This window comes from Trichechus manatus, unplaced genomic scaffold (assembly GCF_000243295.1).
Source record: "Trichechus manatus latirostris isolate Lorelei unplaced genomic scaffold, TriManLat1.0 scaffold00019, whole genome shotgun sequence".
NCBI lineage: Eukaryota > Metazoa > Chordata > Mammalia > Sirenia > Trichechidae > Trichechus > Trichechus manatus.
The window spans coordinates 14263288-14289838 of NW_004443955.1; the positions used below are offsets into that span (position 1 = coordinate 14263288).

General features: G+C 41.2%; 2 protein-coding genes across 3 annotated transcripts in view; one reads left to right on the forward strand and one right to left on the reverse strand.

The window, feature by feature from the left end:
• Positions 1–418, reverse strand: part of LRRC28 (leucine rich repeat containing 28) — a 236409-nt gene extending 235991 nt beyond the window's left edge. For both annotated transcript variants that reach the window (XM_004372654.2, XM_023727874.1), the window contains exon 1: positions 364–418. The gene's annotated coding sequence lies outside the window, so the exon portion shown is untranslated. The remainder of the gene's footprint in view (positions 1–363) is intronic.
• Positions 419–13013: 12595 nt separating this feature from the next.
• The window catches only part of TTC23 (tetratricopeptide repeat domain 23), a 109426-nt gene continuing 95888 nt past the window's right edge, over positions 13014–26551 (forward strand). Inside the window, exons 1-4 of the mRNA XM_023727808.1 lie at positions 13014–13193; positions 18341–18464; positions 21415–21565; positions 21723–21848. Coding sequence (XP_023583576.1) covers positions 13014–13193; positions 18341–18464; positions 21415–21565; positions 21723–21848 — 581 coding nt within the window. The remainder of the gene's footprint in view (positions 13194–18340; positions 18465–21414; positions 21566–21722; positions 21849–26551) is intronic.

The window sequence follows — 26551 nt, forward strand, 5'->3', positions numbered from 1 at the left end:
TTTTAAAAGGTTGTTTTCTCAGTACTAGGAAACGCTGGCAGAAGTCTTAGGCAAAACAAATGCCGTTCAGCCCGAGTTAGCCAAGCACCAACGTCGTTACAGTTTGGAAGCAGCGAGCCCATTGGCAGGGATTTCAGACACCGGTATCGAGCTCCTCAGGTCCGACCGGGCGGCGGGACCCGGAGGGAGAGGAGGCCTGAGCGACTGCAGCGACCTGAGGCCCAGACCGGCCCGTTTGGGCCGGGGTCCCGCTCCTCGCGGCCCAGTCGACTTCCCGAACACGGTCCGGGGCAGCCCCGCCGGGAGTCGAGCTGGGGGACCCTGACACGTGAGCCACCCGACACGGCGGGTGGCCGCACTCACCTCGGCGCCGAAGGAGCCAGCACTCCGGAGCGCAGGCGGCGCTGGATGGCAAGCCAAGGACCGAAGGAAGAGGGGCGGGGCGCCGGGGGCGGGACCCCGGGGGCCGGGCAGGGCGGGGCGAGGGCGGGGCGGGGCGCCGGGCAGCACAGGGCGGAACCGGCACCAGAGGGAGTTGGGGAAGAGGGAGCCGTGGACTGGAGGACGAAGCCTCGCGATAACTTGTCCCCGTTCTCGCCTATTCACGATAGGTGGGACGAGAAGCACGTTTTCCACGAGATGTGTCTACTGGCCGAGAGCGCGGCTTCCTTCAAACCGGCCCCGCCCCTTACTTGCGCTTCCGGCTCTGGCTTGGAGCTTGCGGGTTTTTGTCTTTTTGGAGACGAAGTTTAACGTTTTCCAACTCCAAGATCCGGCAGTAGTTGGCTTTTTCTTTCATTCATGCATTCATTCAGGCACTCGTTCTCTCGTTCAATGCATTCGTTAAGGAATTGCAACACTGATAATACCCGATATTGAGCTGTGCTTGGGCTATCATTTACCTCTCATAACAGTCCCGTGACACGGGTACTGTTATTCCCTTTTGACGGATGAAAAACTGAGGCCCGGTGGATTTATGTAACGTCGCCCAGTTTAGTTACCAAGTGATGAGCATAAGCCCCGGATTTAAAGACTTGATGGCAGTGGGTTTGGGTTTTGTTTTGTTTTTGTTTTTTGGTGAGTACTAGGTTCCAAAGAAGAGATAACCCCGTCTCTACCCTTGAAACACCCAAGATCTATAGTGAGTTAAGTATTATGGCAGTTCCTAGCATGAGTGGGTAGTTCGTCAATAAATATTTCTTCAAGATGAAAATTTCTGTGTCAGTGGAAAGAGACATCAAAGGAAGACGGCTTTATACTAGTTAAAAACAACCACCAAGTGTTGTTCGGGAATATTAAAACACATACACTTCTTTAAAATACTACGTTCGTTACTATAACAATTTTCTGACGAAATGAAGATTTTTAAAAAATTTCCTCTCTTAAAACTGCTGTTACTTATTGTTCTTTGAAAAGCTTGATTTCGGTTAATTTTCTAGAATCTCATTGTAAAACAACTTTAATTTTATAATTAACTTTTCAGGTTGGTTTAATTAATTACTCTTAGATATGAATTACCTAGAAAGCAGAATTATATTTTTTAATAAACTTCCAGAACACGTTGTTTGTTATATTTATCAACTACTGATTAAATCTGGTCTTCCGAAGTAAGTGAAGTGTACAGTATGGTAAATGTCATATAGTTCTAAGTGTTTCTAAATACTTGAGAATTTATGGTACTTAGACATTTTTTGCTAGAATTAGAATGAAGGAACCTAAAGTTTGTGTAAAAACAGAAATCGTTAGGATATTAATGATCAGCCAAAATAATAAAACCCGTTCCTAATATGGAAGTTACAAAAAAGGATTAACAATAGAACAAGAAATTTTTTTTTAAATACCAATCAATGTTAGCCTCTTTACTTTTAATTTCTTTTAGAAAAAATTTTTTTTCAATGCAGCAATTTGACATCTGATATTTGGTCTTGAAAAATGAACCGTCTTAAAATAACTTTTAACCAACCCCCGCAATTGACACAAAAGTAACCAAGTGAATCTGTTGGTAATATAGTATACTATTGACCGTTCTTAGAAGTCTCCTCAGTATGTACGGAATCAATTTTCACATTTTGCCTTACTTAAAACAAGGGAGGGAAAACCCTCTAATTAAGTTAGCGATTTTGCAAACTTTAACAACAGGCAGCGATACCACTTTAAGAAAATTCCAGGGAAAAAAACAACCCCAATTTAAAATTCCCGCCTCTGGCTCCCAAGGATTGGGTTGCAAACTCCAACAAAATACTCTTCTCCACTCCCTATTGGTGCATGCTCTATCACTCATTCTTCTGCCTTAAATTTTGTGAGGTACCAAGTTGCTTTACGGGAAAACGCTGCTCTAATTTTGTCAGAAAGTGCCTTACTTTAGACGTTTTCATGGTTATTAATCTGTACAAAGAATCACGAAACTGATAAAGCAGGAACCAAACTGGCAAATCAGGCTGCAAGACAACTGTGAAATTTGCTCGAAAAAGAAACGGAGAACCACTCAAGAGTACTGGGTAAACTGACAAAGGATTTTACGACAAAGTTAAGAGATGTGTGAGTTAAGAAACTTTTCTGGTTTTTTGCTATTTTTAAAGGAGTTTAAGTGTCAAAGGAAAACCAGAGAAAATGTAGGCACAATGTAAGGGTGACAGGAGGAGGAATTTTCAAAAGATATTTTTTCTCTTTAGGGTGCGGTTGGAAGAGCATTATCCTCAGATTATCAGTGGATTTCTGAAAGATAAAGGGAACAAGGTAGTAAGACTAACTATAGACTATTTTCTACTTTAAGAAGCTGTGATTTGTTGTAATTGTTTGCTTTAATATGAACTTATTAAAGCAAACTTAGTAAGATTGTAATTTATAAATGAAATGGATATTTTTGTTTGTACATTAGCATACCTAGCATAATAGACAATCCATCTGTTAAAGATGTAAGAGAAAATTAGAATCATCTTTGTACCTAAATTTTGTATATATTTGTGGATTAGGAAATCCAGGAACAGATCTGCTAATGACCAGGCAAAACACCATATTGGCATATAAAGCAGAATCGCTAGGTAGGTAATATTAAGAATAAATTCTCAAAAAAAAATCTAGCATTAATATTTTCAAAAATGATATTTTCATTAAAACTACAATATAAAAGTTCAGGAGTATCTTGGTAAACATGAATAAATTAATTATATTAAAACTTGTATTTGGAATGGCAATAGGCAGTGATACCACTTTAGTATCCAGCCCAACATGTAGTCCTAAAATATAGCTTCTTACAATTCTTCATACAATAATTCAACTAATACTTATAATACCTAGTGGCACATCTACAAAGCCTAAAATCATAGTAGGCATGCACTAAATATTTCTTGAGTACCCTCTATTAATCCATATACAGGGATATAACATAATAAAATATAGCCCTTAAGAAACTCAGACTAGCTGAGAAACAAATCAGACTCAAAACATTTCAATTAAAACTATGGACTCTTCTTGATGCCCAGATAACCGTTACAGACCACAGATGCTTCAAGATCTCAGATAGATCTGAGTTGAAATATTCAGGGAAGTCTTCAAGCAGGTGTGAGGCCCGATTTGGGCCTGAGCAATGGGCAAAATTTCAGTAGCTGGAAAAGAAGGGAAGTGGTATTCCAGGCAGTGAGTGAGTTGTTAACCAATGTGTACAGCCTACAGAACAGTTGGCCTTAACTTCAGCAGAAGGTTCATTTGGGAATCTTGATTAAAAAAAAAAAAAGAGAGAGAGAACTTATATGAAGAGCAAAATTACCAGAATTGAAGAGTTTGGTCCTGAGTTGTGAGCAGGAGAGAGACCTTATGAAAGTAATATTTGAAGAAGATAAAGCTGACAGTGCAGTTTAAGATGGCTTCAAGGGTAGAGACCAGAAGTGAAGAGGCGAAATATAAATATTGGAGTATGGACTGTAACTGAGCCTCTTAAAGCACTTTATCAAATCCCTTTACTTTACTGTTGTTGTATAACATAAATCTTCATGTATTTCTTCTTACTCTTCAGAAGCATTGAGTTTATTTCTTGTTTGGCACTACAAATAACAAATTTTATTAGGTGTGGGAGTGGTTGTGGTACAATTAAAAAAACAGTAAAGGTGATTATTGTGCACATTGAATTGGTTCTTTCTCCTCTTCCCTCAGAATTTGAGTGTGTTTTCTGGATTTTATTAAACTGAATGGAAGGAGTTTCAACAACAAAAACAAAACAACAACCAAAAAAACTCCTCATGACTGCAGAACACCGTGGGAGTCTGTAGACTTTTCACCTGAAATGCTCCAATGCAAAATCCCACACAAACAATGAGTTGCTGCAATGTGCCAGGCACTATGTTCAATGTTAGGAAAGCAAAGGTGAATTAAGTACCATCTCCCAAAAAAAGAGCAAAGTGCTTCAGGGTCACCAAGGGAGGTGTTTGTCTCCTGCTTGTCTTCATCTCTGCAACAAAACTTGTTTCAAAAGAATCGAAGCTCATCTATCCTAAGTCATTGAGAGTGGTTCTTAATTAAGTAGAGGGAGAAGGAAGAATCTCTGCCTGTGGAAAAGAACTCTGAGATTAGGTCCCTTAATATAGATGATTCATGTGGCACACAGTAATGCTCACCCACTATTGCATTTGCTCCCCTAGATATCCCAGCCCTCTTGGCTGGAAGCAAATGAAATGTTAGCAGAAGTGATACGTGTCACTTCTGGGCAATGGTGCTCATTTTTCCAATCTTTCTTATCTTCTGCTGTGACTCCTGTTGATCAAACTGGTTCCAACTCATAGCGACCCTGCGTACAACAGAACGAAACATGGCCCAGTCTTGCACCATCCTCACAATTGTTGCTATGTTTGAGCCCATTGTTGCAGCCACTGTGTCATTCCATCTCGTTGAGGGTTGTCTTAGTTATCTAGTGCCACTAGAACAGAAATACCATAAATGGTTGGCTTTAACAAATTCATTTTCTCATGATTTAGGAGGCTAGCAGTCCGAATTCAGGGTGCTAGCTATAGGGAAGTCTTTCTCTGTCAGCTCTGGAGGAAGGTGCTTGTCTCTTTGAACTTCCGCTCCTGGGCCATCTTCATGTGGATTGGCATTTCTCTTCCCCCATCTCTGCTTCTTAGTTTGCTTGTTTAATCTCTTTTATATCTCAAAAGAGATTGACCCAAAATATACCCTATACTAATCCTGCTTCGTTAACATAACAATGACAGCATATTCCCAAATGGGATTATAACCACAGCCATAGAATTAAGAATTACAACACATATTTTTTGGAGCCACAATTCAATTCATAACAAGGGTCTTTCTCTTTTTCGCTGACCCTCTACTTTACCAAGCATGATGTCCTTCTCCAGGGACTGGTCCCTCCTGATAACATGTCCAAAGTATGTGAGGCAAGGTCTCACCATCCTCACTTCTAAGGAGCACTCTAGCTGTGCTTTCTTCCAAGACAGATTTGTTCATTCTTCCTGCAGTCTATGGTATATTCAATATTTTTCACCAACAAGCCTTAGTCAGCCTGGGTCACTGAATGACTATGAATCAGTCATTCTCCACCATACACAAACCAAGTAGCAATGGGCAAAAGTTCAAAAGGAATTAATACGTTACCTCATTATAACCTGTCCAATCCTAACTACTACAAGTGTTAACAGGTTTTCCTCTGGGGATATTGACATTTCATTTATTAAGTTTCCTTAAGTTAAAAAAAAAAAAGCTCTAATCAACTAACTTTCAGATATCAGGTGGATGAGATGTTTAGGGAGAACAATCACACCATAAAGATAGTTTGTTTGCTCATTCGGTAGTCATTTATTGGGGCTTACTAGGTGCTAGGCACTCTGCCAAGTTATCCTCTCATTTTAGAGTCAGAATTTTAACCTGAGATTGGTTTTCAAGGTTTTTGGGGCCTCTGCTACACTGTCTCTGGAAATCAGAGCTGGCCCATTTTATAAAAATCTTGTAGTCATAGATGTATAAAAGCCAGAATTACAAGTAAAATTGTTATGTGGTTTACATAGCTGTTTAACAGCTTTAGTGAAGTGTAATTTACATACCATGAAATTCACTTGTTTTGAGAATGCAATTCAATGGTTTTTTTGAAAATTAAGAGAGTTGTGTTCCAATTTTAGAACATTTCTATCACCATAAAAAGATCCCTGTGCCCATTTACAATCACTCCCCATTTGAACCCCTGGGCCCGGGGCCATCACTAATAAACTTTGTTTCTGTTGTTGTTGTTAGGTGCCATCGAGTCGGTTCCGACTCTTAGTGAACTGCCAGGTCCTGCCCCATCCTCACAATCATTACTATGTTTGAACCCATTGTTGCAGCCACTGTGTCAATCCATCTCATCGAAGGTCTTCCTCTTTTTTGATGGCCCTCTGGTTTACCAAGCATGATGTCCTTCTCTAAGGACTGGTCCCTCCTGATTCTATAGATTTGCCGTTTCTGGACATTTCATATAATGGGATCATATAACATGTGGCCTTTGGCATCTTGCTGCTTTCACTTAGTATAATGTTTTTTAGGTTCATCCATGTTGTAGCATTGTTCATTTCTTTTTAATGGCTGAGTAATATTCCATTGTATGAATTTACCACATTTTGTTTGCCCACTCATCAGTTGATTGCGTTTTCCTAATGACTAATGATGCTGAGCATTCTTTCCATGTGCTTATTGGCCATTTGTATATCTTCTTTGTTGTAATATCTATTCAGATCTTTTGCCCATCTTTTAATTGAGTTTTGTTTTCTTGTTATTAAATTGTTTAAGAGTTTTTTATATATTCTGCATACAAGACGTTTACCATGTATATAATTTGCAAATATTTTATCCCACTCGGTCAGTGAGTTGCAAGAGACCTTCTTTAGTTTCTTTCAGCAATGTTGTATAATTTTCAGTGTACAAGTCTTGTACTTCTTTTTTTAAATTTATTCCTAAGTGTTTTGTTCTTTTTGATGCTATTGTGAATGGAAATGTTTTCTTAATTCTATTTTCAGATTATTCATTGCTAGTGTATAGAAATACAATTGATTTTGGTTTATTTTGTGTCTTATGACCTTGCTGAGCTTTTTAGTTCTAGTGTGTGTGCATGTATGTGTGTTTGTGGGTGTGTGTTTGTGTGTGTGTGTTCGTGGGTGTGTGTGTATGTATGTTCCTTAGGATTGCCTATATACAGAATCATGTTATCTGCTAATAAAGTTTTGTCTCTTCCTTTCTAACCTGCATGCCTTTTATTTCCTTTTCTTGCCTTATTTCACTGCCTGTAACATCAAGTACAATCAAATAGGAGTAATGAGAGCAGACATCGTTTCCTTGTTTCCAATCCTAGGAGGAAAGCATTCAAACATTCACCATTAAGTATGATGTTAGCTTTAGTTTGTTTTTGTTGTCATTGTTGTTTGTTTTATAGATGGCCTCTTATCAGATTGAAGAAATTATCTTCTGTTCCTGTTTTTTGAAAGTTTTTATCATGAATGCATGTTGACTTTTGTAATGCTTTTTCTGTATTTATCAAAATGAGTACGTGCTTTTTGTACTTTATTAATATGGTATAATACATTAACGATTTCAGATATTAAACCAGCCGTACATTCCTGGGATAAATCCCACTTGGTCATAGTATGTAATCCTTTTTATATGTTACTAGATTCTGTTTGCTAATATTTTGTTGAGGATTTTTGTTTCTAGATTCATGAGAGATATTGGTCTGTAGTTTTCTCGTGGTGTCTTTGCCTGGCTTTTGTATCAGAGTAACTATCACTGGCCTTATAAAATGAGTTGGAAAGTGTTTCCTCCTTGATTTTCTGATAGAGCTTATAAATGATTGATATTATTTCTCCTTTAAAGATTGGGTAGAATTAACCACTGAAGCCATCTGAGCCTGGGATTTACTTTGTATAAACAGTTTTAATTACTAATTTAATTTCTTGTTACAGGTCTATTCAGATTTTCTGTTTGTTTTTTATTCCATTTCAGTAATTTGTATCTTTCTGGGATATTTTCCATTTCATTACTTTTTGATACTTCAGCTTACATTTGGGCCAATATTTAACTAGCACACTCTCATACAGTCATAAAGTTTGCTATTTCCTAACAAGCCCCTGCTCCTCCCACAGGCCCCCTAGGTCTCCCCACAAATTAATACCGAAAGGTTTAACACCTGGATCTGTAAGGGGCCTTCAGAACCCAGCTCCAGCATAGTCGTCACCCATACAGATTGGTGACCACCCCTCAGCTATACCAGTTATTAAATATTTTGAGCATCGCCCCCTAGAAATGGGAGACTGAGACCCCACTTCAGACCTCTTCTTCCTCTCACCTTGATCTGAGGATGATCATGTGATTCAGCATTCTACTGGGCAGGTCTGGCAAAGGAATAGCATCAATTGATTGGGTATGTCTGACCGGCAGTTGTGGGCACTGATTGAGAGGTCTGGGAAGCCAAACCCAAGACTGGCAGGGAAGAGGGTGGTGGGTGGGGTCTGGGCTGATATCTAATGAGAATTTAAGCCCCAGCTATGGCTATTACTAAGAAAAGAAAAGTGGCTGATGATAAGCGTGTGGCTCAAAGTAAGTGCCCCTAAGAGTACATCTATCTTAGTTATCTAGTGCTGCTATAACAGAAATACTGCAAGTGGGTGGCTTTAACAAACAGAATTTTATTTTCTCACAGTTTAGGAGGCTAAAAGCCCGAATTCAGGGCACCGACTGTAGGGGAAGGCTTTCTGTCTCTGTCAGCTCTGGGGAAAGGTCCTTGTCCTTTTAGCTTGTTTCCTGGTTCCCTAAAGATCTTCATGTGGCTTGGCATCTCTCTTCCCCTGTCTATGCTGCTTGTTTAATCTCTTTTATATCTCAAGAGAGATTGACTCAAAATACACCCTACACTAATCCAGCCTAATTAACATAACAAAGACAAACCATTTCCAAATGGGATAAAAACCACAGGCACAGAGGTTAGGATTTACAGTGCATGTTTTTGGGGGACATAATTCAATCCATAACATTCCACCATTTGTCCCCCCCATTCATGTCTTTGCCACATGCAAAACACATCCACCCCATCGCATCATCCCAAAGTCTTAAATCAACTTGAAGTACAAAACCTCATCTTCTGAACCATCTAAATCAAATATGGATGAGACTTTAGGCGTATCCCATCCTGGAACAAAGTTCCTCTTCATCTCTGAAAATGAAATCTAGAATACAAGTTATCTGCTTCCAAAGTACAACGGTGGAACAGGCAGAAGGTAGACATTGCCATTACAAACGGGAGAAGTTGGAGGGAAAGATGGGATAACAGGCACCAAGCAAGTCCAGAATCCAGCAGAACAAATTACATTAGCTCTCAAGGCTTGAAAATAATCCTCTTTTCTTTGGGACCATCTGGGCAACAGCCCCGTTTTCCGGACTCTGAGTGTTGACCATGCCCTCTGGATTCTGGGTGGAGGCCCCTTGGCCCTGGGCTTCAGCTCAACTTTCCAGGCCCTCTGGGATAGCAACTCTGCTCCCTCAGCTTTAGGCAGGCCCATTCTCCTAGTCCCACTGCCCCTTGGAAATAGCAGCCCCACCCCTCAGCTTTCAGTGGTGGCCCCATCCCCCTGGCTCACCTTAATGGCAGCCCCACAGTCCTGAACCGAGTTGGCGAAGATGCAACTCCTTGAAACCTAGGAGGCTGGGCCCCACCCTTTAAGAAGCAGGAAACTGTGGCTCCACCCTTTGAAACCAAGAAGGTCCTGCTTCCCATGCTTCTTCCAGCAATTCTGCAGATCTCTGAGGTGCTCCAGGAATAGTCCTTTTCTTTTCTTGGAGGACAACAGATGTAGCTCCTTTGGTCTGTTTCCTGCCTGTAGAATTCCAAGAGGCAGACAGCATTCTTTCCTTTGGTTCTTTCTCTGTCCACGTCAGTCTAAACAGATGTGTTTTCTGCTATGGTAGTTGGTTATATCCATAAGTCACAGGCTTAATCTCTTTAACAAAAGATTGTGTAGCCACATCCTTGGTGAACATTCTAGGACATGTGTCCTTAGTTTGTATAAAGGATTTTCCAAATCTTTAACAGTTTTGTTTTCATTTTACACAGTTCATTTTTAAGTCCATCTCTTTCCTCTTGCATTTTGCTTTAAGTGGCAAGAAGAAACCACATGACCCCTGTAAGATCTTGATTAGAAATCATATCAGCCAGATATCCAAGTTCGTCACTTACAAGTTCTACCTTTCAACAGACATTTGAACATAATTCAGACGAGTTCTTTGCCACTGCATAAAAAGATCACCCTTGCTCCATTGTCCCATCACATGTTCATCGTTTTCTTTTAAAGCCTCATTTCTAGCAACATTCCGCTACTGGAGCCATATGTATTCTCTAAGACAATAGAGGCTTTTTGTACAGCTTTCCTCACTTCTTTCTGAACCTTCACCAGAATTGCCTTTGACATCCTTAGTTCTATCAACATTCTCTTCGAGACAACCTAGGCTTTTTCTGTTCCAAAAAAACCATACCCGTTGCCGTTGAGCTGATTCCAACTCATAGTGACCCTATAGGACAGAATAGAGCTGCCCCATAGGGTTTCCAAGGAGTGGCTGATGGATTCAAACTGCCAACATTTAGGTTAGCAGCTGAGTGCTTAACCACTGTGCCACCAGGGCTCCCTTACCTAGAGTATAAAACTGAAAGAAAAAAAAAATCAAACCAGTTACCATCAAGTAGATTCCAACTCATAGCGACCCTATAGGCCAAAGTAGAACTGCCCCATAGGGTTTCCAAGGACCAGCTGGTGGATTCGAACTGCTGACCTTTTGGTTAGCAGCCAAGCTCTTAACCACTGCACCACCTGGCTCCATACACGTGTTATAAACCCCAAAATACATTATTTTTTTTAAACAGTCAATGATCTTTTAAAGCTATTTAAATAATATGAAAACAATCTTATATATTTGCCCATGTAGTTACCATTCCCACTGTTTATTATTTTGTGTAGATCTCAATTTCCATTTGCTATAATTTTCCTTCCACCTGGAAGTCTTCCTTTAACATTTCCTTGAGAACATTGTAGTGCAAGTTTTCTGATGAAAAATTCTTTCAGCTTTTGTTTTAGAAAGATATTTTCACCAGCATAAACTTTTAGGTTGGTAACTTTTCCTTCTCTACTTTAAAGATATTGCTCCATGCTTTTCTTGTGTGCTTGCTTCCTCCAGGCAGTCTGCTGGAACTTTATCATTATTCCTTTGTACCTAATGTGTCTTTTTTCCTCTGGCTACTTGTAAGAGTTTCTCTGTATTATAGTTTTGAGCAATTAGATTATGGTATGCCTTGGTGTCATTTTCTTCACATTTCTTGTGTTTAGTGTTCATTGAACTTGTTCGATCTCTGACTTTTCCTCAAATTTAGAAAGTTTTTGACCATTATTTCTTCAGATATTTTTTGCGCCTCTCTCATCTCCTTTAGAGACTCCAATTATATATATAGTAGGCCACTTGAAGTTGTTTCATAGCTCACTGATTTTTTTTTCATTTTGAATAGTTTCTATTGCTGTCTTCAAGTTCACTTATCTTTTCACCTATAATATCTAATCTACCATTAATCCTATCTAGTATGTTTATATCTAGAAGTTTAATTTGGGTCTTTTTTTTCACATGTCTCTACTTAACTTTTTAAACATATGGAATGCAGCTATAATAACAATTTTAATGTCCTTCTCTGCTAATTTTAACATCTGTGTCAGTTCTGGGTCAGTTTCAATTGATTGATTAACTGTTTTCCTAATTATGGGGCATGTTCTCTTGTCTCTTTGCATGCTTGGTAATCTTTGATTGGATGCCAGACATCATGAATTTTACCCTTTTGCGTGTTGACTTTTTTGTATTCCTATGAACATTCTTGAGTTGTATTCTCTGATGCAGTTAAGTTACTTGGAAATAATTTGACCCTTTTAGGTCTTGTTTTTCTGATTTGTTAGGTGGGACTAAGCAATGCTCAGTCTCGGGCTGGTTATTCCCACTACTGAGATAGAACCATTTAAAGTATTCTACCCAATTCCCCATGAGTTATGAGTTTTTCTAGTCTGGCTAGTGGAGATAGGCACTGCCATCCCTGTGTGGATGTCAGGCACTGTTCTCTTTATACCTATTCGATGATTCTTTCTCTCAAGTAGTTTCCTCACAAGTATTCTCATCAGTATTCTCTCCCATATTGGAAGAGTCCCTCCGCTAATCCCTGGGATCCTCTCTCTGTACAGCTCTCTTCTCTCCAGTAACCTGTCCTGCAAACTCCAGTCACTTTGGTCTCCCCAGAATCTCAGCTTCATTTCCTCAAATTGCATAGTTTAGTGGCTTCCTTCTAGGTTCTCCCTCCCTGCACCTCAGCCTGGAAACTATCTAAAGCAATAAGCTGGGGTAATCATGGGTTGCACCTTGTCTTTATTCCCCTCTCTCAGGAACCACTGCGTTATTGCTTGATGTCTTGTGTCTTGGAAACCATTATTTCATAGCTTTGGTCTCTGCATTTTCTTGTTTTTCATTTTATGGGTTTATTTGTTTGTTTTTCGGTTATTTCAGGCAGGAGGATAAATCTGGTCCTTATTAGTCCATCTTGGCCAGAAGCGACAGTGTAACAATCATTTATTTTATTTTATTTTCAGTCATTTATTTTTATTCCTCATGGATCTGTGGGTCAGTTGGAGTTCAGCTGATCTCATCTGGGCTTGTTGGGAGTTAGTTGGGCTCTGCTGATTTCTGCTGGCCTTCATACATATATATATTTTTTAAATAAACAAGAATATCATTTAGTTGAAACTGGAAATTAGCCTGTAAGTTTTACAAAGAAATCAATACTATCCACCATGATCTTTTTAAATATAATGCTACTAATTTAAAAGAAGTCATAGGTATAGTGTTGACGTTTTCCTAGATAGTCTCAATTTCTAGAAAAAAATGTGTATTTCTAAAAGTAACTGAATATTATCATTGACACTTTTAATTTTTTTATTTAAAAATTAGAGGACAATGTATATAAAAATATGCAAGAAGAACAGGAAACCCACATATCCAACCACCTAGATGAAATTGTTGCTGCTGTCAGCATAACGCCTCGAAAGAAGATTCAAAACAAGCTGCCTCAGACAGCACTGTTCCACCCTCCTCGAGAGAAGCTCCAGCTCTGTGAAGAGAAAGCCAAGTCCTATTCCAGCAGTCACAATGTAAGGAGCCTTTCTTTTCTATACTTGTATTCTGGTAAGTGAGTTACAACATATGATCAACAGGAGTAGCATATTTTAGGTGATATTCCTAATCTCAGGAGTTTGACATAAGAGAGTATATCAGAGAGTACCTTTCGTTATAGCACGTGACTGTGGTACCCTAGGCTCCAAGCCCAGCAGCTGGCCCAGTAAACGTTCAGTGCACATTTATTGGATGAACGCACAAATGAACAAACAAGAAACAAGTACAGCACGATCTCTGGCAAGTGTGTACCAAACGGATTGGTTGTGAGTTTGACCTACTACAGTCATTTTCAGTCAGTCAACAAATATTTACTGAGCTCGTATTATATGCCAGGAGTCCCCGCGTGGTGCAGGCGGTTAAGCACTTGACTAGTGACTGAAAGGTTGGTGGTTTGAACCCCCCTAGAGGTACCTCAGAAGAAAGGCTTGGCTTTCTGCTTCTGAAAGGTCACAGCCTTGAAAACCCTATGAAGCGCGGTTCTACTCCACAACACATGGGGTCACTATGAGTCAGAATCAACTTGACAGCAACTGGTTTGGCTTTTGGTTTTACGGTGTGCCAAGTCTAGACACTGGAATGCAACATAAACAAAGCAGATGAAGCTTCCGCTCTCCTAAAGCTTGTAATTCTTACGTTCTTTATCTTCTTGTCCTCTGCATATTTCTTCCCCATTCTCTCCTCGAAAGTTTTACTCATTCACTCATTCATTCAATATACATTTGTCTACCACCTATTGTATATCAGACCCTGTTGTTCATTAATTTATTTCACAGATTTCTTACATATGCTTAATACATGCCAAGTGCTATGCAGGTAGGGGGGCACAGAGGGAAAGCCACAGCTCCTGCCTTCAAGGTACTCATGGTTTGGTTGGGAAGATAGATAGGGACAGATAACTGTAGTCATTGTGCTATATTCTGTGACAGACACAAGCTGGGGGTAATATAGAAGCAAAATGGCGGTGCAATGAACCTGGAGGTGGTGGAGGGGCAGCAATAATGCACACTTCTTGGGAAAGGAGTTATTTGGGCTTCATTGATAACAGTGCCCAGAACAGGGCCAAGGTGTTCTGGACAGAGGTAGCCGATGGACCAGTATGTTTGGGAAGCTACAAGCAGCAGGCTGTAGTGACACAGGAGGGAAATGCAACTGGAGTGTGGACAGAAGCTGTGGTCCCAGAGAGTTTTCAACACCCAACAAAGAGTTTAGATTTCTCCTTATGGCATTGGGAGATCACCATAGGATTATCTGCATGAGAGTGCTGTGAGCAGATTTGCATTTTAGGAAAGATCACTCAAATAACTGTGGGGAGGGGCGAGAAGAGAGCAGAACTGGAGGCAGAAGGACCAGTTTGGAGGATATTTATAATAATCCTGGCAAGAAATGATGAGAGCCTGAACTGCGGCAGAAGCAGGAGAGATGCTGAGATCTTTTGGAAGGAATTTAAAAGTGCTAATCATGGAGCCCTGGTGATGCAGTCATTAAGAACTCAGCTGTTAACCAAAAGGTTCGCGGTTCGAATCCACCACCTGCTCCTTAGAAACCCTTTGGGGCAGTTCTACTCTGTCCTATAGGGTCACTATGAGTTGGAATTGACTCGACGGCAATGGGTTTGGTTTCGTTTTTTAATCAGTGGGATGTGGTGACGTTGGGACGTAGGGGATAGAGGAATGAGAGTGAGACGGGGGAGCCTTTACAATCCTGGATGACTGGAGGCTTGACGGTGCCCCTCCTCAATGTTCTGAATACAGGAGGAGGAGCAGGACTCTGGAGAGGGGTGCTGTGTTTTTGAATGTTTTGAATGTGTGTTTATTCATTACACAACAAATGTTAATTCAGTACCTACTATGTGCCAGGCTTGTGTTAGGCAGGCTGTGGGCTGGCAGCATTTCTCAGCCAGAGTTCTGCAAGAGAATTAAGCCTTAAAGCCCGAAGGCATTTAGTATCTGTGAAGAATGAACTCTTTTCTGTGTATCTAGAATGATCCCAAATCATTTTTTGTGTTCTGTGGTTCAGATGAGGCACCCAGGATATAGCAGTGAGCAGGACAGCCCATGGAGCTGAGGGGCAGTAGGTATGGTGAATGAACCAGGCAATTAGAGGTGGTGATCAGTGCTCTGGAGGAAGCAGAGTGGGCCAACCTTGGGCAGTGTGGTCAGGGAGGATAAACAGATCATTTCTTTTAGAAGGATTAGCACAAAGCTGGTTCCTATGAGGCAGAGGTTAAAGATGTCCCAAATGTCCAACTTTTCCAAGCTGCTGTACCACTCCATTATCTCTAACATCAACTAGTCCCTCTCCCCTCAGTACTCTGCCTCCCGTCTTTGGGTTCCCTGATTCACTGCAACATCTCTCAGAACTCACAACAAACCATATGAAGGAAATGGCTCACACAGGTGTAGAGGCTGGCAAGTCCCAAATTCATGGGTCAGGTGTAGGCTTCTCCCTGGCCCTCTGTCTCTGCCCACAGGCACTCAGCTTTCTTGCTCTGTGGGCCGGGAAGCCCACCGCACCATCTCCTGCAGGGCTCTCCTGCTGGTCTCTCCTCCTTGGTGGTGGTGGGCTCTCCTTTCTGCTCTGGAATTGGCTCTCTTTTAAGGCAAAACTAACCAATCCCCTTGGTGGGCCACAATTACCTTATTTGCACAGCCCCACCCAATCACCTAGGTGGAAGTTACAAGACCCTGGCAAGAAAGGCCATACTAAGTAGTTCATCAAACCACAGGGGGCGTCTGGGAGGAGGTGATATATGAGCTGAGACCTGAAGGCGAGAAGGAGACAGCTGGAGGGGCTCAGGAAAAAGGGTCCTGGGTAGAGGAAACAGCACGCATAAAATCTGTAGGATAGACATGAGCTTGGCGTGTTTGAAGCCCAGAGATGAAGCCTGTGGGCTGACATGAAGTGCGACTGAAGACGCAATTGGATCTCATAGGGCCTTGCAGACTGTGGTGAGGAGTCCGGGTTTCAAGCTAAGTGCCCTTGGAAGCCTTAAAACTATTTTCATGACGATATTAACATGATGTAATTTATTTTTTAAGATATCCATTTTTTGGTAATTTTTTATTTTAAAATAGTTTTAAACTTAGAGAAAAGTTACAGGATTCACCAACTGTTAATATTTGCTTTATTTCTCTCCCTCCCTTCCTCCCTCTGTTTAATTATTTTTCTGAACTGACTGAGAGTAAGTTACAGATACTATGATCCTTTCCTCTAATTCTTCAGTGTACACTTCCTAAGAATAAGGACATTCTTCTATATAACCACAGGCCAATGACTGAAATTAGGAAATTAGTGTTGGTACAGTACTTTATCCAATCTTCAAATCTTATCCAGATTTCCACAATTATCCCAATAATGTCCTTTATAGGACATTTAATCCCTAAAATTGCCAGAAAAGTGACTCTCTTGTCAACTGTCTGGCTGTGTATTTTTGTCAAGAAGAATGTTGTTTCAAGATAGAAGTGTTTCTAGTCCACATGTGAACTGTTTGGAAACGTAGGCACTTTGAGCTTAGGTATCGATTGGAGTGCATCCCAAGGCCTTCTGGATCATCTCCACAACTGTGTCCTTCTTACTTTTCTTCCTTTGCTTTGCCCCCTTCAGCCATCTTTAATCAGCTCTCTTACTTCCTCTCTTACTGTTCTGGTTATCTATTGCTACATAACAAACACCCCACAACTTAGTGGCTTAAAACAAAAACAGTTACTCCTTTTGTCCACGAACCTGCAGTCTACACAGAGCTCAGTGGGGTCTGATCAGCTGTGCTCCACGCAGCATCAGCTGGGCAGTGGAGAGTCTATTGTCAAGGTGGGGCACTCATATGGTTGACTAGTTGGTGTTGGCTGTTGGTTCTTTTCCAAGTGGACCTCTCCATGGGGGAGCCTAGGCTTCCTTACAGCATGGTGTAGGGTTCCAAGAATGAGCATTCAAGAGACAGAAAGTGGAAGCTGCCAGTTTCTTAAGACCTGGGCCCCCAAACAGGCACAGCATCACTTCTTCCATCTTCTATTGGTCAAACATAAAGGCCAAATTCAAAGGAAGGGGACACAGACCCCCATCTCTGGATAGAAGGAGTGTCAAAGAATTTTGGAGCTGTGTTTTAAAATTCCGACACTTGCTTGGAGTATATTACTGCTCTGAGCTGACCTGGAAGCTGGAAATTTCCAGTTCCCTATTCTCTTTGTCAGTGCCCAAATGAAAAAGTGCTTCTCACTCCTTTAATGAAATGTTGTTGTCAGTTCTGCTCAAGTAATTTCCTGCAGTAATATCATAGGCTGCTAATAAAAGTATTTGAATTGAGGACTAAAATGTATTTGGAAACCATTACCATTTGCCCATTTATTGTGCCTGAATATATAGTAGCTGTTCATTGATGGGCAGCTGGAAAACCCAGGGGATGATTAACGTCTGCTCTGCTTTTTGTGTTTTCTTCTTCATTCCATTACATTTTTCACCTTTAAGTGCGCGATACCAAACCAAAACCAAACCAGTTGCCATTGAGTCAACTCCTTGTGTTCTACTCTGTGTGTCAGAGTAGAACTGTGCTCCATAAGATTTTTAGTGTGATCCTTCAAAAGTAGATCATCAGGCCTTTCTTCAAAGGTGCCTCTGGATGGATTCAAACCTTCAACCTTTCAGTTAGTAGCTGAGTGCTTAACTGTTTTTGCACCACCCAGGGACTCCTCTAAATGCACTCTAAACCCATTAAACCAAACCCATTGCTATCGAGTCAATTCCGACTCATAGCAACCCTACAGGACAGAGTAGAACTGCCCCATAGGGTTTCCAAGGAGCAGCTGGTGGATTCGAACTGCCAACCTTTTGGCTACCAGTTGTGGCTCTTAACCACTACACCACCAGGGCTCCAAATGTACTCTAGAATTTACTGATTTTTTTGTGTATTGTAGATTTCACCCAACCAGCATATAACTTTTCTGATGGCAGCGATACTGATCTTAGTCTTTTTTGTCTTCTGATGTTTCCCAAATGCTTAGAACCAGGCCTAGCACATAGTAGACACTCTATAAATATTTATGGCATGGATGAAAGTACAATTTGATTTTATGATTTATGACTCTTAATAAGTTATTTTAGTGTTAACCTCATGCTTTCATCCTAACAGTACAAACAGGCTATCCAGGAGCTCGTGCGTTGTGTAGCGCTGACAAGAATTTGCTATGGCGACTCGCATTGGAAACTAGCAGAAGCATATGTTAATCTGGCTCAAGGCTACCTCCAGCTGAAAGGTGAACTTGTCTCAGACGGAGAGGGTGGAGGGTCAGTCATTTGTTTTCTGATCTTTTCCCAAAATTTCATTCACACTTAATTAAAGGATCAAGTTTTCTTGGATTTTCTCCTCTCTAAACATCGAGAAATCATTTCCTTTCAGAAATAGTCAATAGGGTATGTAATATGTAAATATTCAGAAGGAAAAAAGGAAAGAGATTTTATCCCTTCTGAGTTTTGCTTTTTATAATCTTAAAAGCAGGGTTCTTAGGAGAGAATTAATCTGTTAGCTCTGAAGGCATTGTGGGAAGAGCCCAGGGAATGCTGTAGGCGCCTAGAATGGGGTCCGTTCATATTTGTGTTGATCAAGACTCCCTTAACTACAGGTGACCAGACAAATAAAAGGCATAAACAAAAAGGGAATTCACTGACTCATACAGCTAAAGAGTCCAAGGGTATAACTTGCTTTAGACTTAACCAAATCCGGGTGTTTAAACAATGTGATCGGGATCCAGTGTCTCTCTTTTCTCACCTCTTGGCTGTTTTTCTCTGTATTGGTTCCATTCTTAGGCAGGCTTTGCCCACATGGCAGCAGAGAGGCTGCCAACAGCTTTAGGCTTACCTCCACAGCATTCCCGAGAGAAAAAGAATGTCCCCTCAACAGAAACCCCAGGATCAGGGGGTTCTAATGGGACCTACTTGGGTTATATGCCAAGGTCTGATTGGCTAGACCTGCCTTTGGACTCCACTGGATCCTAGGGGAGAGGCTGGCCTCAGCCAAATCCTTGTGATGTCCCTAAAGGAAAACAGAAGGGAGAGTGAATATGGGGAAGTAGAATCAGCAGACAACCAGGATACCATATCTTCTTACTCACTAACTGTGCAGCCCAGGACAAGAGGCTGCCTCTCTGTACTCAGTTTCTTCAACTGAAAATTGATGAGAATGATGATGGTGGGACTAACTCTCCAGGATTGTTCCACTGAATAAATAAGATAATAGATATAAAATATGCAACAATGCCAAGAATAGAATTGCCACCCAAAATTTGGCCGAGTCTGATTATAGACTGATCCTACTTGTTAGAATCAAAGGCTGTTAGAGCCAGAGGGGACCTTGGAGTTCATATACTTCCAACTCCATCCCCCCGTTCAAAATCAGAGGGAACACTGACTTTGAGTTGAAACAACTCACCCCAGATCACACTGTTAATAAATAGCTGATGTTAAGACCCAGGCCTAGGATTGCCAATGCTAGTACCAGTGTCCTGGCATCTGGGATTTCAAGTGACGACTTTTGTCCGTAGCCTGCTGCCTTTCTGTATGTCAATTCTTATTTCTCAATTTAAAGTTTTAAAAAGTCTAATATTTACTAAGATCTTATGGAGTGCCAGGCACCTTGCTAACTTTTTCACACATAATCTCATTTCATCTTCCCCACCATTCTGTGAGGTGGGTAATATGATTGTCCCCACTTACAGCTGAAGAAGCTGAGGCCAATATTTCATCTAAGGGATGGAGCAGGGAATTCAGTCTGGGCCGTTTGCCTTCAGAGCTGGTGTTCTTAAACCTTACATGATGCTGTAGGTTGAGTCCAAGTTCCTTGAGGGCATGGGTCACAGTCAAAAATACAGTCCACCATGCCTTTTGTAATGTTGCACGCATAATTGGCACTAGTAAACGTCTGGTAGGTTGCTTTGATATGTGACTATAAAAAAAATAATAAGACAAATGAAATTTTGTAAAAGTTCTCACACAAATAGCCTATACTTGGTTTTCTTCATTGAAGACATATTCTTCTGGTTGTATTGACATAGGAGCAGAATTAATTTCATATTTTGGCAGCTTTTTTAGAGATTGGAGATACAATTCCTGGTAATTAAGAACATGAGACTAGGAGTATGAACATGGGTGTAAGGGTATGAGGAAGGGGATGTTAATGGGAAGGAGGGTGGGCATGTGGGGCAGTGAAAAGCCCTGAAACAAAGCCAGTGATGCCCAGCGTCACTCTTACCACAAATCAACAAGCCTGTGGAAGAACACTTGTTCTTAGCTGCTATTGAGTCGGCCCCTGACTCACAGCAACCCCTTGCACAATGGAATGAAATACTGCTCAGTCCGGCACCATCCCCAGGGTGGCAGATCAGACCATTGTGATCCATTGGGCTTTCATTGGCTGATTTTCAGAAGTAGATCATCAGGCCTTTCTTCCTAGTCTGTCCTAGTCTGGAAGCTCTGCTGAAAGCTATTTAGCATCATAGCAACATGAAAACCTCCACTGACAGAACGCTGGGACGCCTTAATTCCCCGTTCTGAGTAGTAATTTTTTGCTCTGGTTTGTTTCGTGCTTAGTCTTTTACCACACAGGAATAAGATTGTCACACATTAGTGTGTTACCTCCTGGGAATTGTGTTTGTACTTTTTTGTAGGTATCATGATGTTCGTATTATCACATTAAAATAGCCCTGTAAAGCTATGATTTTAGATGGGTGAACAGAAGATTAAACCTTTTTACCATTTCATTAAGATTGCTGTCACAAAGCCAGCATTAAAATTCATGAGTATTTTCTTTTCTGCTCAGAATGCTATAGTCCTTGTATTCTATTTGTTTTGTTTTTTACAATTATAACATATTGTATGTCTGACACTGGTGAGGTTTCGAAGCTGTTCAGTTCCAGCCTGTTCTGTTGATTTTATGTCTCAAAGGACCATTTTTGGAAAATGAATCTTGAGTACTCATTGTAAAACATGTCTTTGTTTCTTAAGTCGTGATGATATTTTTAGGTAAACTGATTATCATCTTGTTGCTGCACCTGCCTCACGTGGAGACGCCGGATGTGCCGCTAAGATACATCTCCACACCCCGCGGGATGACGCCGGAAGGGGTTTCACTAGACTCCTGTCCATAAACAACTATATTCCTAGCCAGCTGACGTGAAAGAGAAACTGAGGCCTCTTTTTCTTTGTTCACAGGGCTGTCGTTGCAAGCAAAACAACATGTAGAAAAAGCCCAAGAAATTCTCACCAACTCCATTGAGCCTCCCTATAATGACAATACAGATGTTTTCAAGTGTTCGGTTGAGCTTTTTCACACCATGGGGAGAGCCTTAATCTCACTTCAAAAGTATCCTTTTATCGCTCATCTTTATAACCTTCGATTTCATTCCCAAGGCCTAATAAAAAAAGTTGATTAGTGACTTAGGAAGGGTGAGCCGAGAAAGTCTAGGGACGGGGCTTTCGGGATCTGGAAGCCAGTGTGAGCTTTCCTGAACACAGCTCAGGTTTAAGGAAGCTTCAGAGAATCTGGCCAAAGCAGAGAGACTCACAAAGGAGCTGCTGCAGTGTGGAAGGATCATAAAGGAGGAATGGATTGAAATCCAGGCGCAGCTCAAACTGTCATGGGCACGGTAAGTGTCGAGTTTAGGACTTTGCGTACGGGATGGCTGGAGGTTCTCTGCCAGTAGACTCTGTCTTCAGGCGAGAGGACCTTCTCTGTGGGGTCCTTTCCAGCCCATGGCTGTTGTCCAGAAGTCAGAGAGGAGCACAGTCATGTCAGAGCAGCTGAACCAAGCCATACATGAGGGATGCTTGTCACTAAATGTGCAGTGTTCTCCGGGTCCTGGCACTCTCATCTCATTCTCTAGACTTTCTTTCTGCCTGCTCAGCACCCCCACCCATGCCCTTCTCTTTTTCCTCCCTTCTTTTATCCCCCTACTGCTCCAGTCTAAAATGCTTCAATAGATTGATTTGATGATGAGAGCCTCAAAGGAAAAGATCTTCAACACCTCCAAATCCACAGTGATGAGAGGGGTTTTCTTTGTTTCTCTCCCCACTCTACATACACCAAATAAACCCAGCTGGAAGGGATATGGAAACCCTGGTGGTGTAGTGGTTAAGAGCTACAGCTACTAACCAGAAGGTCAGGAATTCAAATCCACGAGGCGCTCCTTGGAAACTCTCTAGGGCAGTTCTACTCTGTCCTATAGGGTCACTGTGAGTCAGAATCGACTAGACGGCAATGGGTTTGGCTTTTTTTTTTTGTTTGGGAAGAGATGTAAATGCTTGAAGCATGCAGGGAGGAGGACACGGGTCTTAGGTGGTTATGCCTCTAAAGGCCAACCCTAAGCCAGTTCCCCAGAGTATTGGGGTGACAGTACCATTAGCAGGGCCATGTCCATGCTCTTTGGAAGGATGGGTTTACTGTATGTGTTGGGGGAGGGGTGGGAGCATGGACTATTCTAGACGAGACAGAATCCGCAGTAGACCTAAAGGCTGCCCTTAGCCAAAACCGAACAAATTCCGTTTACCTCCTTAACCAGCCTGCATGCGTAGGTTGATTCCCAGGAGGAGGTCTCAGAGACACAGTGGAATCACTCTGAGAAAGGTGTTAGGGAAGGGCCCTGTATTTATCTCCTATTGCTGCTGTAACAAATCACCACAAACTTAGTGGCTTACAACAACAGAAATTCATTCTCTTATGCTTCTGGAGGCCAGAAATCCGAAATGAGTCTTGTGGGACTAAAACCAAGGTGTCGTCAGGACCGGTTTCTTCTGGAGGCTCCAGGGAGAATTCCTCGCCTCTTCCAGCATCTGGTGCCTGCCAGCATTCCTTGGCTTGTGGCAGCACCGCTTCAGTCTCTACTTCTGTCATTGCATTGCCCTCTCCTCTTCTGTAGTAAAATCTCCGTCTGCTTCCCTCTTATGAGGGTGCTTGTGATTACATTTAGGCTCACCTGGATAATCCAGGTTAATTTCCCCATCTCAAGACCCTTAATCACATCTGCAAAGTCCCTTTTGCCATATAAGGCAAATCCACAGGTTCTAGGAGTTAGGACCTGGACATATTTGGGCATCATAAGCACTTGGTTATTAACCGTATGGTTGGCAGTTTGAATCTACCCAAAGGTGCCTCGAAAGAAAGGCATGATGAGCTACTTCTGAACGATCACAGCCGCTGAAAACCTCTGGAGCACAGTTCTACTCTGACACACATGGGGTCGCCATGAGTCTGAATCAGCTCGATAGCGACTGGTTTGGGGTTTTTTTGGGTATTCAGCCTACCACAGCCCTGAGGGAGCACACCTGATGCTTCCATATGCATGGAAACTGGGAAGGACTGATGCTGGTAAAGATTTTCTGTAAATGTCCGATCATAATTCCCACCTTGTTAATTTATTTTACTTGAGGTCTCTTAGACATCAGTGTAGAGAGTTTGTCAGTCCATGGAAGACTTCCTGTATGCATTATTTAGTTTCTGCCCTTTGTCTCTCGTCTTCGTTCTTATTCTCCCCCCAGACATCATACGTATCTATTTTAATGACTTTGGTTTATGCCTTTGAATATGTGTCTCTCAATAACAGATTGTTATTGTTGCTGGGTGCTGTCAAGTCGATTCCAATTCATAGCAACCCTATAGGACGGAGTAGAACTGCCCCATAGAGATTCCAAGGAGCGGCTGGTGGATTCAAACCGCTGGTCTTTTGGTTAGCAGCCGAGCTCTTGACCGCTATGCCACCAGGGCTCCACTGAATAACAGTATTGCTTTATATATTTATGTGTCTTGCATTTGCATACATTTGTAGCGTGTGTCTAATTCTGTTCCTCACTTTTTCCCATTCAGCACTGTCTTTAACCCCAAGTTTCTTGCTGCTGGCTGCTTTGTAGCGCTCCATAGAATGCACTTGCCACGTTTTGCTTCTCTGTTCTCCTCGCAGTGGCCATTCACGTTGTCTCTGACTCTCTGTATCACAGCAGCACTGCCGTGAACATCCTTGTGCAGGTCCACTTATGTAGCTGGGTGAGATTTTTTTCAGAGGTTTATACTCCAGGAGTGGGATTGCTTGGTCATGGGGTATGTACGCACTGTAGGGTCACCAGGCACTGGCCGATTGCTACACTAGTCTAGTCTGCACCTCCACTAGCAGGGCAAGTGCGTTTCTGTTTTCTCATATCCCCAGCAATGTTTGGCATTGTCAGTCTTTCTACTCATTGCCAACCTTTTAGGCATAATGTGCTATCTACACAGGTGGTGGTGGTTGTTGTCGTATAGCTGCCATCAAGTCAACTCCGACTCATGGCGACCTTACGTACGACAGAACCAAAGGTTGCCCAGTCCTGTGTCTTCCTCACAATCACTGGCAGGTTCAAGACCATCATTGTGGCTGTGTACCCGTCCACCTTATCAAGGGTCTTCCTCACCCTCGGTGGCCCTCCACTTCATCAAACGTGATGTCTTCCTCTAGAGACTAATCACCCCTGATTAGTGGTGATTTTGGGACTTGTGTCCAAAGCAAGTGAGTCAGTCAGTGTTCTGTTGTGATCCATAAGGTTTTCATTGGCTATTTTTGGAAGTAGATCGCCAGCCTTTCTTCCTCATCTGTTTTAGTCTGGAAGCTCCCCTGAAACCTGTCTACAATGGGTGAACTTGATGGTATTTGAAATATTGGTGGCATAGCTTCCAGCATCATAGCAACACACAAACTACCAGAGTATGACAGATGGGTGGTGGAAGGTGCTATCTAATTATTGTTATTATTTACTGTGGTGAAAACAGACACAACAAGACATACAGCAGTATGACAATTTCTACATGTATAATTCAGTGACATTGATTATATTCTTCTAGTTGGGCAACCATTCTCACTATCTAATTATTTTTACATATTATTTACATTTCTCTTATTAGTGAGTTTGAGTACCTCTCTGAAACTCTTGTTTGTATTCATTCTCATTTTTGTTTTGGGGTTCCCTGAACTTTCCTTATAGATAATCAAGATTTTTGTATTTAATGTTACTGATGTTGCAAATATATTCTTATATTCATTGCCCACTTATTAGTTTTGTCTATGATGTTCTTCATTGCATAGAAATTCTTAGTTTTGTTAGAGTCAAATTCATTAATTTTCACTTTATGCTTTATGGATTTATCTAGAAAGTCTTTCCCACCCAAATGTCTCAAAGATATTCTTCAATACTTCCCTCTAAGTCCTACTTTACCTATTATTGTGTGCTGTCTAGTCACTTCCAACTCATAGCGAACCTATAGAACAGAGTAGAACTGCCCCATAGAGTTTCCTAGGCTGTAATCTTTATGGGAGCAGATCTCCAGGTCTGAGTGGGTTGGAACCACTGACCCTTGAGTTAGCAGCCAAGAACTTAACCACCATGCCACCAGGGCTCCTTGCTTTAACTGTACCCCACAAGTTTTAACATGAAGCATTATCACTGATATCAAGTTCATTGTTCTTTAGCCCAAAGGTTATTCAGTGATATGTTTGTTAACTTCCAGATATATGGGATTTTTCAAGATATTTTGTTTTCATTGATATGCAAATTTTATCGCATTATGAACAGAAACTATTTGTATGATGTTGAAATTTATTAAAGGTTCCTTTGTGGCCTAGTCACAAATTTTTGTGCATGTTGCAAGTATGCTACAAAAGAAAATACATTTTTTATTTGTTGAGTGTAAGGTTTGAATAAACCTGTATTGAGTTGACCTTATTAATTCTGTATTCAAATCTATAGTTTTGCTTATTTTTTGCCAATTTGATATATTAGTTTTTAAGATGAGTGTGTTTAAATCTCCAGCTACAATTAATGATTTAACTATGTCTCCCCATGGTTCTTTGCTTTATATATTGCTTTATATATTCTGAGGCTATTTTGTCGGGGGGAGGAAAATCCATCAGCAGCATATCTTCTTCATCTGTTGTTTTATTGACGTATACATTGTTCTTCTTTGTCTCTTATATCTGTATCTATTTTACCTGATATTAAAATTAAAGCCCTAGCTCTCTTTTAGTTCAAATTTTTCTATATTTTCCATCCCTTTATTTTCAGTCTTTATATTTTTTTTTGTAATTACTGATATGTTTGGTTGTAAATCTGTCTTACTCTTTATTTTCTGTTTGCCCTACCAATTTTATGCCTATTCTTTCTCTTTTCTTGCCTTCTGTCAGATTAATCAAATATTTTTATCATTCCATTTTCCCATCTATAACTTGTAAGTTATACATTCTTTTATTTTTCTTTTCGTGATTACCATAGAGTTTTGTCATTTACATCCCTGCCTTATTAGATTCTAAGTGACCTCTTAACCACTTCCTGG